At 37.4% G+C, this 16,092-nt stretch overlaps 1 protein-coding gene across 2 annotated transcripts in view; it reads left to right on the top strand.

Annotated features, from left to right (window-relative positions):
• The window catches only part of Hacl1 (2-hydroxyacyl-CoA lyase 1), a 36,348-nt gene that overhangs the window by 3,914 nt on the left and 16,342 nt on the right, over positions 1-16,092 (top strand). For both annotated transcript variants that reach the window (XM_051177850.1, XM_051177849.1), the window contains exons 3-8: positions 880-920; positions 2,438-2,518; positions 4,985-5,057; positions 9,282-9,359; positions 10,128-10,222; positions 13,185-13,297. In XM_051177850.1, the coding sequence (XP_051033807.1) occupies positions 880-920; positions 2,438-2,518; positions 4,985-5,057; positions 9,282-9,359; positions 10,128-10,222; positions 13,185-13,297 (481 nt within the window). The remainder of the gene's footprint in view (positions 1-879; positions 921-2,437; positions 2,519-4,984; positions 5,058-9,281; positions 9,360-10,127; positions 10,223-13,184; positions 13,298-16,092) is intronic.

The raw sequence follows: 16,092 nt of genomic DNA, 5'->3' as shown, positions 1-16,092 counted from the left end.
ACCTAAATACGGACCCTAATTTGCAGATGGGGTGAAGAAATCATAGTAGAAAATAAAAAAATGTTTTTAAGCAATGATAATGAAAAGATTAGTGTCAAATGTAATTCATAATATATAGCTAGAATATTTTAGATGAAATGAATCTGTTAGTAAAGATTTTAGACGAATTCTGTCCCCTTATTTTTCAAGACTCTAGGAAAGGGAAATCAGATAAAACTCAAGGGAAAAAGTTAAATAATTAATGCATACGCAGAAATTAGTGAAGTAGGAAACAGTATAGACAAACTAAAAGCTTAAAAATCCCAGGACTTGGAAAGCTAATCACCATGGGCTAATAGCAAGTTCAAGGCTGCCCTGATGTAACGAGACCAGGCTCTGAACAAATCAACTAACCTTGTATAAGTAAAGTGACAGAGAAAAATGATTGATAAGAAAAAAGAGGACATTCCTTTTGATTTTAAAGATACTTAAGCAGTTGTAAGATGAAAAGCGGTAATGAAAATTGACTTGAAAAACTAATATTTAGATACCTAGATACTTAAACCATTCCTGGAAATTTATGGTTATTAGATCTCATAAAAAATGAGTAGTGTTCCAGTTATTTCTTTTCTCTACTATGTAAATTCTCATCTATTTTTGTTTTGTTTTGTTTTGCTTTTGAGACAGGGTTTCACTGTGTAGCACTGGCTATCCCAGAACTCACTTTGTAGATTAGGCTGGCTTCAAATTTAGAGATTCACCTGGCTCTCTCTCCCGAATAAATGCTGTGATTTAAGCCACTATGACCAGCTCAAATTATCATCTTTTATTAATAAATGTTCTTGTATGTATAGCAAAGAGTCCTGCATGTTTCATTCAGTCCTCTGTCTTTTTTTGTAGGCGTGTTATGCTGCCTCTGCGGTTGGATATCTAACAGGCAGGTAAACTAAAGTCCGCTTTATTTGAATACATTGAAAGTTTAGGGTAGAAATATATATGTCAACTGAAAGCTTAGTAGGCTTGAAAAGATTGTAGAAGATAGTATTAATAAGAAATAAGAGCTCTAACTTCCTTAGGCTACTTCATATAAAAGGCTGTATTCCAAAATGAGATTGCTAAAGCATATTCCTTTCTACTTATGTTAGCTAATTACTCACCCCTCATTTTTTTACTAAAAAATGTTTTTTTTAAATAACCTTTTTAGAAAACATAGAAAATATATAAGGAAAAAAAACTAAAATTACTGTAATTCCACAACCATTAAAGTTTTTTCATATATTCTACTTTTTTCTACATTCACATATTTTTTTAGGTGAAATTTGAACCTCTGATAAAATTTCTACCATACTTTTTTGGCACTTATATATAAGCTTTAGTAAGTTTTTTTTTTTTTTAATTTCTAAAAGTGAAGTTAGTAATTAAATTCTAAGAAATAACAAGCAAGCTTTCACAATCCTTTCTTTTTAATGGGAATCTTCTGAATTTGAGCCTGAAGAAAACCACATCTAAAACAGCCTGTGAACCACTCTGTTGCTTTATTTACATGTAAACAATGTGTTAATCTTTGTGTTGACCCTGAAAGGCATTTAAATTACAGTCATTGGTGCCTTAATTGATTCTTGAATGATGATTATTTTAGCAAGCTAAAAGTTTCATTTGAAATTTTAATTTTGAACACTTTAGAATTTTACTATCTAGTATTGTAGCATTAGCCATGTATAGGTATTTACCTTTAATTAGAAATGAGTAATGTGCTAAGTAGAGCCCCTCATTTGTAGTGGCCATATTTGTAAGTGTTGAGTGACTGTGTGGAGTCCATGTCATGTCAAATTGCACAGGGAGTGTGACTGTCACTGTAGAACCATCTAGGGATGGTACTGTTCTAGATACTTGGAACTGTGTTAGTGTTATTTTAAGTCTGAAAGATTCTTAAATTTGAAATGTAAAGTGGTAAATTGAATTATATAGCGATACTTAATTATTGAATGATTTAGGCTCAGAAAGTGTGTCAAAAGAAAGCATTCAGAAAGATTTGGAGAAAAACCATGCAGTTAGAACCATGTCCTCACAGAGATTTAGTATATTTATTTGTTAGAAAGTGAAAAAAAATCATATTTGCTTCTGTAATCAGTTTTAACCCAAGTATGATTGGAACAAAATGTGTAATGGTTAGTAAAATACAAGTAATGAAATAAAATACAAGAACTAGTTATATATCTTTAAAAAAAAACTTGATGTTACTCTTTTGTAATTAAGATATTCTAATAATTGTCTGCCAATTATAGTAAAGGCCTGCCTGTCTTTCCTCTGACCACCAAGAAGTTTCCATGGAAACCCTAATGTAATACTAATTAACTGGTAGTTGGTATGTTCCAAGCTAAGATAGATGACATCTGTACCTCTTCTTTTTCAGTTATTAGGTTTGATCTGCTGTTGATAAACTCTGCTTTACTTCTAGGCCAGGAGTATGCCTTGTCGTTTCCGGCCCAGGTCTCATCCACGCCTTGGGTGGCATGGCAAATGCAAACATGAACTGTTGGTAATTAAATCATTCTTGCTGAAAATATTTTTAAATATGTTTTTGCATGAAAGTGGAAGATCATTAACTGTGAAGTGGGCTCAAGATTGGGAAGATGGGTCAAAGGGCGCAAAGCCTGAGGATAAGAGTTAATAACACTGTATTGAATGTTGGAAATTTGCTGCAAGAATAGATTGGGATACTTTTAGGACATATAAAAAAAAACTGTGATATGATGAGTGTTAAGTTGCTTGACCATATCATCAGTTCACTATGGATATCAAAGTGTAATGTTGTAGCCTTTAAATATATGCAATGTGAAGAAAAAACAGTTAGCATTTTAGAGTTTCATTCTATGTATATATGTATTTATGTTTGTGTATGTGAGCATGTATGTAGCTCTAAATAAATAACTACTTTTAACTTTGTTAATTATTGAACCTAAGCCCTCACTATATTATGTATGCCAGGCTAGTCTTGAATAATAATTATTATTATTTAATTTTTCAAGACAGGGTTTCTCTGTGTAGTTCTGTCTGTCCTGGAACTAACTTGCTTTGTAGAACAGGCTGGCCTCAAATTCACAGATACCCTACTGCTTCTGCCTCCTAAGTGCTGGGATTAAAGGTGTGTGCCACCACTGGCTGTGTTTTGTTTTGTTTTTAATATTGTTTTTTTTTTTTTCTGTGTATCTCTGGCTGTCCTGGAACTTGCCCTGTAGACCAGACTGGCTTCAAGATCCTCTGTCTCCCAAGTACTGGGATTAAAGGCGTTGCCATGTCTGCCAAGTCTGGAATTCTTCTTCTTCTCCTCCTCCTCCTCATTATTATTATTATTATTATTATTATTATTATTATTATTATTATTATTCCCTCATATATTACATCCCAATCAGTTTCCCCTCCCTCTCCACTCTCCTCCCAGTCTCATCCACTCCTCTGTTTTTTTTTTTTTTTTTTTTTTTTTTTTTTTTTTTTTTTTTTCAGAAAAGAGCAGGCCTCCCATGAATATCATGTTGTAGTAAGGATGTACCACCCCTCATATTAAGGGGATGGAACAACCCAGTAGGAGAAAAAGTCCAAAAGTAGTCAAAAGGGTAAGAGACAGCCCCTGCTCCCACTGTTAGGAGTCCCACAGGAAGACCAAGGTGCACAGCCATAACATGTATCAGAGGCCTAGTTCAGATTCATACAGGTCCCCTGATTGGAATTCTTAAAGAGATTGGTCTACCTCTGCCTCCTGAGTGCTAGGGCTAAAGGTGTTTGGCATTATACCCAGCTAAGCTTGTGTGTGTGTGTGTGTGTGTGTGTGTGTGTGTGTGTGTGTGTGTGACAGAATATAGAAGTGTATATTCTTCATCTTGCTCTGCCTGGTCAGTATTTATATTGTTGTTTGTTACAATTTGCTTTATCATGTGTTTAATGCTTATTCTCCAGCTTTGCCTTTAACCTTTCTCAGCTACTTTACCAATAATAGCAGGGCAAAGGGGATTATGTTCTAATCAATTCAGAGCATATTTAATCTTTTTAATGTGAAGGACATTTTCATTTCTTGTATGTTTTTAAAATTATTTTTTAAAATTTTGTGTGTCTGTGTGCATATTCAGGGTCTAGCATGTGGAAGTCTGTAGACAACCCACAGAGGTTGGTTCTCTCATATGCTATGGGCTCCAGGGACCAAACTCACCTTGTGAGGATTGGTAACAAGTGTCCTTACCCACTGAGCCGTCTCGCCTGGGCTTCACTGTGTTTCTTCTAGCTCTTGTTCCCTGTCTTCTTTCCTTGTCTTCCTCTTCCTTATCTACCTTAGGGGTTGATATTAAAGCAAAACAAAACAAAAAAAAGTTTAAGTTTGTGGGGCTAGAAAGATGGCTCAGAGGTTAAGAGGACTAACTGCCCTTCCAGAGGTCCTGAGTTCAATTTCCAGCAACCACATGGTGGCTCACAACCATCTATAATGAGATCTGGTGCCCTCTTCTGGATTGCAGGAATACATGCAGGGAGAACACTGAGTACATAATAAATAAATAAATCTTAAAAAAGAAAAAAACTTTAAAAGTTTGCTGTATTTTTTTTTAATCTTGAGAAATAAAAATTGAGAACTATTACTCGTTTTGTCATTTCCAAATAGGTTTACTTGGGAAAATGTAAATGCCTTTTCTATTTCAGGAGAGGCATAAAATTGATTTTCTGTCACTATACCTGCAAGCCTAACGTTAGCATCTAGAAGGGGTGAAGCTAATGTAAGAAAAGCATTTACTAACATGTCGCATCTCTTTTATTTTGAGGACAACTACATCTTAAATTCTTTTAACTTCCAGGTTTTCTTCCTTTCTTCTTTCCTTCCTTCCTTTCTTTTTAAGGAAGATGTAGTTTTCTCTGTCTAATCTCTGTCTTAGTTACTCACAATTGTTTGTGATGCATTGGACACTGCTGAATGTTTTATATATTCTCATTTGTAACTATCTTTTAAAAATTATTATTTCAGGCCATTGATTGTGATTGGTGGTTCTTCTGAAAGAAATCAAGAAACAATGGGAGCCTTCCAGGAATTTCCTCAGGTATTCAGTTCTACCATCTGAGCAAGGATTAAATACCACTAAAGTAAAAACACTGTCTTGGTTAGTTGCGGTTTCGATTGCTGTGATGAAACACTGACCAAAACCAACTGGGGATGAAGGACTTTATTTCCCCATCCAGGGAAGTCAGGCAGGTACTATGCAGAGGCCATGGAGGAGCACTGCATGTCGGTAAGACTTGCTTTTCCTGGTTCACTTAGCCTGCTTTCTGATACAACTCAGGGCCACCTGCCCAGAGGTGACCTGCAGACTGAGCCCGCCCACATTAACCAATAATGCCCTATAGACTTGCCTACAGCCAATCTGATGGAGGTATTTTCTCAGTTAAGATTCTTTCCCCCATATAACTCTAGTTATGTCAAGTTGACAAAAAAAAATCATAAACACAATTTGTAAAATCTGTAAAAAAAAAAAAAATTAAAAATCTGTATTGCAAGATGGCTTAGTGGATAAAGGCACTTATCACCAAGCCTGAAGGGTATTGTTCTACCCCCAGAACAGACATAGTAGGAGAGAGACTGATTCTACAAGTTGTTCTCAGACTCCCACATGTGCCATGACATTAAGCCTGTATGCATACAGCATACACTAAATAAATGTAACAAAAGTTTTTAATCTATAAAATAAAAACAACAAAAAATAGAAGATTACAAGTGTGTGAAGAGATTTTTCTGAACAAGGCAGTATCAGGTTGTGTTAAGGGCTGAGGAGCTGGAGATATGGTTCAGCAGTTAAGAGCACAGACTGCTCTTACAGAGCTCAAAGTACAGTTCTTAACACCCACTGGTGGCTTACAACCATGGGCAACTCCAGCTCTTTGGGAATCTGAAGCCCCTTTTGGCTCCTGTGAGTATTGCACTCAGATACACAAATACACACATAAAGAATTAAAAGTAAAAAGATGTAGCTGGGTGTTGGTGACACACACCTTTTATCCCAGCACTAGGGAGGCAGAGGCAGGCAGATCTCTGTGAGTTTGAGGGCTAGCCTGGTCTACAGAGCTAGTTCTAGGACAGGTTCCAGAACAATGTAGAGAAACACTATCTTGAAAAACCAAATAAATAAATAAAGAAATAAATAACATAAAAAGATCTACAGCAGTGGTTCTCAACCTTCCTAATGCTGTGACCCTTTAACACAGCTTATGTTTTGGTGAGCCCAACCATAAAAGTATTTTCATTGCTACTTCATAAGTGTAATTTTCTACTGTTATGGATCATAATGTAAATACCTGGGTTTTCCAATAGTCTTAGGTGACCCCTGTGAAAGGGTCATTTGACCTCCAAAGGGGTCATAAGCCACAGTTTGAGAACTGCTCATCTAAAGAAATATACCAAAATTGACATGGCTTAAATGTTTTTCATTTTATTTATTTATCTGGGTGGTTTACCATGTATATGTCTGTTCACTGTATGTAGAGTACTTGTGAAGGCCAGAAAAGGACATTGGATCCCTTGGAACTGGAATTTCAGGTGGCTGTGGTCTACCTTGTGGGGGGGTAGGAATTTAATCTGGGTCCAGTAGAAGATCTGCCATTGCTCTTAACCACTGAGCCCTTTCACTAGACCCTGTAGATATAATTGATTGATTGATTGGTTTTTTTTTGAAGCCGCGATTCTCTGTGTAACGTCTTTGTAATAGCTTTGGCTGTCTTGGAATTCACCTCGAACTCATAGAGATCCGCCTGCCTCTGTATCCTGAGTGCTGGGATTAAAGGTGTGTACCACCACCACCAGGCCATTTTTATTATTTTTAAGTGTGTGTGTGTGTGCATGCGCGCGCGCCTGCATGTGGGTATGTGCAGGTGCCCACATAGACTGGAGAGCTATCAGACCTCTGAAGCTGGAGTTACAGACAGTTGTGAGCTACCTGATATGGGTGCTAGGAACCAAACTCAGGTCCTCTGGAAGAGCAGCAAGTCCTTTTAAGCTCTGAGCCATCTCTCCAGCCCCTCCAAAACTGACCTGACTTTTGAACTGGAATTAATTCCTTTACATAGTAATAAAGATGGATGAATTAAAAATGGGGGAGGGGGCAGAGTGGCGGTAGTACATACATTTAATCCTCAGTAGACAGAGGCAGGAGAATTTCTGAGTTTGAAGCCAGCCTGGTCTACAGAGCAAGTTCTAGGACAGCCAGGGATACACAGAGAAACTCTGTCTTGAAAAACAAAACAAACAAACAAATGTAAGAATAAAAATGGCTTTGGGGTATAACCCTCAGACTCTATAGAAATAGTTAAAAGAAAAAAATTCTCAGAATTATCAGGCTTGGTATACATTTATTTTTATTTTAAGAGAAAATAAATTTGTCAGCAAAATGTTCCAGCTTTAAAAATAATTTGCAGCACTGGGCATTGGCACAACTTTAGTCCCATCACTTGGGAGGCAGAGGCAGGTGGATGTCTGCAAGTTCAAGAGCATCCTGGTCTACAAGAGCTAGTTCCAGGACAGTTCAAAGCCACAGAGAAACCCTGTCTCGAAAAACCAAAATAAATAATTTGCAGAGGGCTGAAGAGATGGCTCAGTAATTAAGAACACTTGTAGAGGACCTGGGTTCAGTTCCCAGCACCTGAACTGTGACTCAAATTGTCCATAACTCCAGTCCCAAGGGATCTGACCTTCTCTTCTGACCTCTACAGGCACTATGAACATACTTGGTATAATATACATATGCAGGCAAAACACTCATATACACAGTTAGGTAAATAAAGCTAAAGAAAAATAGTGACAGAATACAAATAGCTAGGAGTGAATGGTTGACATGTAACATGAATGCATTGGAACTACACAGGCTAGGCAAATTTTCTACCACTGAGCCATACCCAAGGTTTCATAGAGAGTTTTGTATCATAAACTAATATAAAATACTACCCTTTGTATAAATTAATGGGAAAATTATGTCCTTATACTCTTGAAAGACAAAGTTTTACTGGTTAATTGGAACAGTATTCAAATGATGCTAATATATCCAGAAAAGTAGAATTGATAAATAATTGAAAGGAAATTTAGGTACAGACTTGGATATTCCCAACAGTTAGGAAGCTGAAGCAGGCAAGCAAGACCCCATCTCAGAATCAAAGAAAAGTAAAATTTAGGGCAGGCAAGATAGTACAGAGGGTAAGGGTACTTGCTATCAAGCCTGACAACCTGAGTTCCATCCTCAGAACATACATGGTAGGAGACTCAACTCCCACAAGTTGTCGTATCACCTCACACTCCACACACACAGTGTCTCAGGGTTTCTCTATTCTGTGAAGAGATACCATGACTATGGCAACTCTAATAAAGCAAAACGTTTACTTGGGGCTGGCTTACAGTTTAGAGGTTTAGTTCATTATCTAATGGCAGGAAGCATGGCGGTGCCCTGGCAGATATGGTGCTGGGGAAGGAGCTGAGAGTTCTACATCTGGATCTGCAGGCAGCAGGAAGACAAAGTGACACTGGCCTGGTTTGAGCGTTTAAAACCTCAAAGCTAATCTCAATGACACACTTCCTCCAACAGGGCCACACATCCTAATACACAGTGCCAGTCTCTGTGGGCCTGTGGGGGCCATTTTCATTCAAACCACCACATACAGAGAGTTAAAACACACTTTGATTTAAAATTCAAATATCAATTTCTTATTGGAAGTTCTTAAAACTGAAGGACATGAACATAAAAATCTGAAAACTCAAGGCTGATCTTGGGCCTGTCAAGCCTGTGTGACTAAGGCTTTCATCTTTTCCATAGATTCCATACTGCAAAGTACCAAGAGAAAGTTTTGTAGAGGTAGCACCCCCAGCTCCCATGTTCCCACAGCAAATACGTGAAAGGAGAAGCAGCAGAAATGGATGACAGATGAATTTTCATATTCCTAGCTGAGCACTTGCTTTAATAGGCCTGGCCAGCTTGCCTTCCCAACTCCCCAGCAGTTTATGAGAATGCCTGTTTGCCTGTATTGTGGTACATGGTATATATCATCTTCATTTTTGACAACCTGAGAAAGGAAAATAATGTGTTTTGTTTCCAGAATCATCCTGAGGGAAGACTTTGTAATTTGAATATTTTTTGAGATAATCTCAAAAAACAAATATAAATAAAAATCACATTTTTCTGTCTTGCCTCTAAATGTAATAAGTAATTAATGACTTGAATGTCTTGTCTTCCTTTATGAGAGCAATATTATTGTGTGCTGAATTGAAATTATCTTCATTTTCTGTGTAGGTTGAAGCTTGCAGATTATATAGCAAGTTCTCTGCCCGGCCAACCAGCATAGAACATATTCCTATTGTTATTGAAAAGGTATAGTATTTACTGAAAAGCTCTTCAGGGATAGGACCCAGCATCTCATACATGCCAAGCACATGCTTCTCAGAGCCATGCCTTCAGCACTGCTATTTTTGTTCTTAATGGAATGATAATATACCCAGACTGTTAAAAATGACGTTGTTAAAAAGCTATTTACATTCTAATGTTCATTGCCATTATATTTAATTACTGAAATAGAGATGAAGTCAGCTATTTTTGGAAAATAGTTTCTCCTGTATGTTAGTTTCTTAAATTATCTCTTTAGTTAAGCCAAAGTGAAGATAAATGTAAGATAAACGCCCTTGGGTTCTGATCTCTTAAGTTTTTACACAAATATTTGGAAGAATACATATAAGATCATTGTTTTTTAATTAAATAGTGCATTGTAAATTAATGTTAGCTAGCAAGAGTTTTATGTGAAATTATATTTGAGCTATTTCAAAACCACACGTTAGAGAATCAGTTTAACACATAAATTTCTGAAAATTGTGCCAAATGATTAAGGTTAAGAAGTAGGTGAAAGTTCCAACATAAACAGAAAGTAGAGCTTCTTCTTCAAGAGCATGAATTTCAGAGCCCTACATGAATTCTGTATTCCCTTTTAGATGAACAAAATACAGTTAATGAAGGACATTTCAATTTTAATTATGACTTTTTCATCCAACTAAGAATACCTCAAGAAAAATTAGTGTTCATTTCACACTTTTAGATTGACTTCAAGAAGAATATGGTAATTGAGGCATTTTGTTTGTCATAACACAGGCAGTGAGGAGCAGCATCTATGGTCGTCCAGGTGCTTGTTACATTGACATTCCTGCAGATTTTGTGACCCTCCAGGGGAATGTGGATTCTATATGGTAAGAGTTATTCAGAATTCTTCCTTACTATTGTGTTATCATACTTAGTCTTTAAAAAGAATTTATTTAGCAGTGTGTCAATTTCCAAGTGTCTCAATATTTTTTGATGATTTTGTGATTAAATTGAATCCTAGCCAGACAGCTTAGTTCTCATCATTTAGATGGTATTACTTGGTAACTGTCTGTGGATTTAATTACTAAATCAAATACTTGGAACTTCCCAATTCCTCATTCAAAGTTATCCGCCCATTAACCTCAGATATGTATCTACATTAGCGTATGTATTATTGACAAGCATCTTACTGTAAGCCAAGAGATTAGGTGGATGATTGGTGAAAACTTGTTAGGACTCAGAATAAAAAGTGTTTGTCTAGCACCCATGTAGCTTTAAAATGTGTGAGTTGTCCTGCACTTTTATCTCTTAAATAAGCACTGAGTGAAAAGAAGTACAAAAAAGTCACACTTGATATCATTCACCTTGATACAGATGTTACTGTGGTCCATCAAATCCCTAAGTGGTATTACTTTAGTTTTAGGAATAAAATATTTTTTTCTATTACCAACTTTTTAGAAAAATCCAGTAATGTACAAATAAATTTTTTAAAGATATATTTTATTTATGCATCCGTGTGTGTGTGTGTGTGTGTGTGTGTGTGTGTGTGTGTCTGTGTGTTTGCCGCATGTGTAGGGGTGTCTGTGGAGAACAGAAGTAGGTATCACATCCCCCGAAGCTAAAGTTACAAGCAATTAATTGTAAGCTATCTGTTGTGGGTGCTGGGAACACACATCAGGTCCCGGAAGAGCACTGAGTCTTCCCTCCAGCCCAAAAGAAATCCTTCTAAGGACTGACATTTTTAACATTTAGTACCTTTCCTTTTTATCATGCATATTTAGTCAATGTGTTGAATGTTATATTTAGAGGTTTTTAAGACTGGATTTCATTGTATAGTCCAAGCTGGTTTCAAACTTAGTCCTTTTGCCTTCACTTTCCAAGTAGTGGGTTCACTGTTGGCATATAAGTTGCATTCCTGCGTAGTTTACTTATTGAACATCATAACATACTTCATTGTTGGTTTTTGTTTTGTTTTGTTTTGTTTGTTTTGGTGGTGGTGGTAGTGGCGGTGTGTGTGTGTGTGTGTGTGTGTGTGTGTGTGTGTGTGTGTGTGTGTGTGTGTGTGTGTGAGGTAGTGTCTCACTGCAAAGCCTTGGTTGGAACTTACTGTGTAGACCAGGTTGGCCTCAAATTCATAGAGATGCCTCTGCCTCCCAAGTGCTGGGATTAAAGGCGTGCGCCACCACTGCCCAGCATGTTTCTTTCTTTTTTTTTTTTTTAAGTTATTTCTTAACTGCAACTTTTGTGGACCTTGCTATTATGGAAATGGCTCTCTAGTGGCTAATGGTCTGTGTATTTAGTGTAGTGGATACTTTCTGTCTGTGAGAAACAGACATGAGGACATCTATTGTGTATATTTATGTAAATATGCCAATCAAAATAATACTGAGGAATGAAGAACAGTGAGCCTTAGGGAAGTTTAAAATCTATAACCTTCCTTTAAAATTATGTACAGGTTGATGCCCCTATTTTATTTTGTGTCCAGATATTTGGATAATTTAGATACCAAGTTTTATATGTGAGAATAAATGCCATGTAACAGTGAGGACTTAACTATGATGTTTTAATAGTTCTTTTAGTAAGACCTGGTAAGATGCTGTAATTTTAATTTACTAGTGAGTGGAATATGGAACGGTGAGGTGAAAACAGCAGGGACTTTGGCAACAGGATACTGCTACAGTACATCTCTGCCATATGCCATCTGGAACCTGGTGCAAACTAGCTAACAGCAATACCTTACCTTGTTGTTTTGAAAAGCAAATAAGAGTAAATGCTACAAAGTATTACATACTAGTTTATAGTATTTTTTCTATTTTAGCTACTACTGTTTTCTGTTTTACTGTTCCTGCTGTAGTGCCATTGACCTAGATTTTCTGCCAATGAATTATCCATTTAACTGGCTATTAGATATTAAGGAATAATTCTTGATTTGTTAGTTGTGATAAGAATTTTATAGTTGTATAAAAGAAAGTCTTTATCTTTTAAAGAGCTTTTTAAAGGTCTGATTTCTGATTCAAGGGGGGTGTGGTGGGTACTGTGTGTGTGTGTGTGAATGTGTGTATGAGTTATACAAATGTGGTAAAATGATATTCTCATTGAATTGCCATATTGAATTTATGGAGTATTTTTTTAGGTAGGGTCTATGTATCCCAGACTGACTTGGGACTACACCTGTGTAGACCAGGCTGGCCTCAAACTCATAGAGATGTGACTTCCTCTGCCTCTTGAGTGCTGGAATTAAAAGTGTGTATTACCATGCCTGGCCAAGTATATGTATTATACCTTTTTATGTACAATTTGGAATTTTCACAGTAAGAAAACTTAAAATTAACCACTTTATTTTTAAATATTTATATGCGTGTGTGTGTATGTGTGTGTGTTTTGTCTGTATGTATTCTTGCAGTTCCCATTATATATGGTTGTGAGCCTCCATGTGGTTGCTGAGAACTGAACTCAGGACCTCTGGAAGAGCAGCCAGTGAGTGCTCTTACCTCTGAGCCATCTCTCCAGCCCTCAAAATAATTTTTTTTAAAGCTCTAGCTGTCCTAAAACTCACTATGTAGACCAGACTGGCCTCAGACTCACAGAGACTCACCTGCCTCTGCCTTCTGAGTGCTGGGATTAGAGGTATGCAGCATGACTCTTGTCCTAAAGCATTTATATGTGTGTGTGCATATGCATGCTTTAGTGGTCACAGGACAATTTGCTGGAGTCAGCTGTCTCCCTCCACCAGTCCAGGGATGGAACGTGGGTCCTCGTGTCATCAGACTTGGTGGCAAGTGCCTTTGCTTGCTAAGCCATCTCCCAGCCCCCAGCCTCTCTTAATTATAACATCGTTTTTCTTTTCAGGTACAAGGAGTGCTGCCTGCCACCTCCAGTTAGCATGGCTGAAACTCCTGCTGTGTGTACAGCAGCATCTGTTATTAGAAATGCCAAACAGCCCCTGCTCATCATCGGGAAAGGTAGCAAAAGAAAACTCACAGGCTATGAGAATGTCTGTCCTCTTTAGACACTGTCTTCTTTGTTTTTATGTGCTCTAGTGTTGGTAATCAGAATAAGTGGTCTTTTCATCCATTTTCAAATCATATAACTTATCCTCAGTGGCCCAGAGACCTCACTTTTACAAAGAATGGTTTCAGTTCTTGACTTAGAAATAAATATGTTTTTTTCTATTAGAAATACTTTGGAAAATCTAGAAAAGTTTTAGAAAAAAGAAATCTCTCCAAGGAAACCAATTTTGGCCTTCAGTAATGTATTTACTTCTTGTCTATTTTATATACTGTGATAATGTTATATAGGCAGTATTATGTTTGATAAGCTATTTTTCTTAAAATTATTTAAACACAATTTTAACATTAAATGATATACATTGACACTTGCTGCCAAATGTTTGTTTGTTTATAGTAGCTGTGATAAACATTCTTATGCAGAGGTTTTTCCATAGTTATGATTTATGGCAGAGCTCCAAAAAGAACTAACTAAATTAAAATGTGTGGATATCTGGAAGACTTTTGGTACTGTTGACAAATTGTTTACTCTTTAGGTGCCATAGAAACAATTTATATTCCTGTTAGTAATTTATTATTATTGTTTTTACTTCTTTCTTTTATTTTGTATTATTTTTTGAGACGTGATTTCCTACATAGCTCAGACTTGCCATGTACCCTGGGCTGATTTTGAACTCACCATTGTCCTGCCATGGCCTTCCAAGAACTGTGATTATAGGCATGGCTGGGAATATATCCTTGTATCTGCTTGCTGCTCTAGAACCACTAGGATTACCTATGACTATGCTCATCAATTATCACCTGCTTAGGCGCCAACTGACAAACTGAAGATAGTTTTAAAGAAGATGGTGGTGCTGAGGGTGTAGCTCCGTGCTAGAAGGTTAGCTTTTGGTTCCTGGGTTCTAGCCCCAGGGGTAGAGGAGCAAAGAAGAGGAAACCTTGAGGTCAGTGCTGAGTTAAATGCTTTGTATGATGTGTGGTTTTTTGACTGTCAAGTGACCGCTTTGAGTCTTATCACCTGACTTACAAAAGATAGCAGCTTCCTAAATAGGATATAATTAATAGCAAAGATTTGAGGTGGATTCTAGTTTTCATTCTTCCTTGAAAAACATTTACTGACTAGTACTTAAAATAAAGCAGCAATTGTATAAAATATTCATGAAGGATACAGTGAAATAATAATTTCCATCCAAAGGGAATGTACTTGCTAACAAGTATAGTATGCTGGTGTTTTGTTTGATTTTGTTTTGTTTGAGACAGGGTCTTTCTGTGTATTCCTGACTGGCCTAGAACTTACTATATAGACCACACTGGCCTCAAAATCACAGAGATCCACCTGCCTCTGCTTCTTGAGTTTTGGGATTAAATGCATACACCACCATCTTGGCTAATATATTCTTAATTTTTTATTGTTACTATTTTCTTCTGTTTTATTTTTGAGACAGGGTCTCCCTACATAGCCCTGGCTGTCTGAACTCACTCTGTAGACCATGCTGGCCTTGAACTCAGAGATCCACCTGCCTCTGCCTCCTGAGCGCTGGGATTAAAGGAGTGCAGTTTTAAATTCTTCTCAATTCTTGGATATGGTAGATGTGTGTATATTTTCATGCATGTGGACATATGGATACCAAAAGTTGGTATTAGGTATCTTCTTCTGTAGCTTTCTACCTTTTTTTATTATTATTTTATTTTATTTTATATAACAAAGTCCAATTAAATGAAAACAAACATTTATAGACAATGTTTGGGAATTTGGGCGTCGTTCTTTCCAAACTACTTCCTGCTGGTAAGGAGCGCTGTCATGGGGGATTCAAAGAAGATTCAGAAATCCTGGCTGTAGACTGTAAGGCTGCTTTGTCCAGCTGTTTTGAATGTAGGATCACCTTGTACTCTGTTTCAGGCGGTCTGGCGTGATCAAACCACATTAGTCTGGAAGGAATCCACATCTTTTCATTTTCTGTGGAAACAAAAATAGAAATCCTTTTCCCCAGTAACTTGTCCTTCAACTTAAATTTTGGAGTCAAAGCATTTTTTTTTAATTTAATTTATTATTTTACATGTTGATCCCAGTTCCCTCTTCCTCCCTCCCTCCCTCCCTCCCCTCCAGCCCTCCCTCCCTCCTCTCCCTTTTACCCTCTCTGCCCTCTCACATGCCCTCTAACCACCCTCCCCTCCCATCCACCCACCCCAATTCCATATGTAGGGGAATGCCATCCAGTTGGGGTCATGTAGATCTGACAGGTCATGTGAAGTAGGGACTAGGGCTTCTCTCCTGTCTCTGGGTTAAGGCAGTTATCCCTCCATGGGGGATATGTTTCTACCTTATTTTTTTAAAGTAAGGTTTCTTACTGAACCCAGGACTCATGATTCAACTAGAGAATCTGGCCAGTGATTTCTGGGACCGGACCAGTCTGTACTCTTCCAGTGCTAGGATTACAGATGTGTCACCACTATGCCTGGATCCAGACATGGGTCCTCATGCTTGTACTCTAAGCAACATACTTGCTCAGCTATATCCTCATTCTCATACTATACTCTTATTGCACAGGGAAGGTGGGATGGAGTTATAAGAAAGGGAGGTGTGTGTGTGTGTGTGTGTGTGTGTGTGTGTGTGTGTGTGTGTGTGTTGGGAAAAAGGAGCCACAGGACGTGACACCCATAGTTTTACCATGAAAAAACAGTAGTTCCCCAAATAGACAAGGCAAACAAAGGCAGTCTAGGGAGAAAACTGAGAATACAAAGGCACCAGG

This window comes from Phodopus roborovskii, unplaced genomic scaffold (assembly GCF_943737965.1).
Source record: "Phodopus roborovskii unplaced genomic scaffold, PHOROB, whole genome shotgun sequence".
Classification (NCBI taxonomy): Eukaryota; Metazoa; Chordata; class Mammalia; order Rodentia; family Cricetidae; genus Phodopus; species Phodopus roborovskii.
The sequence above is the reverse complement of the archived record's forward strand: the minus strand, read 5'-3'. Positions and strand labels throughout refer to the sequence as shown.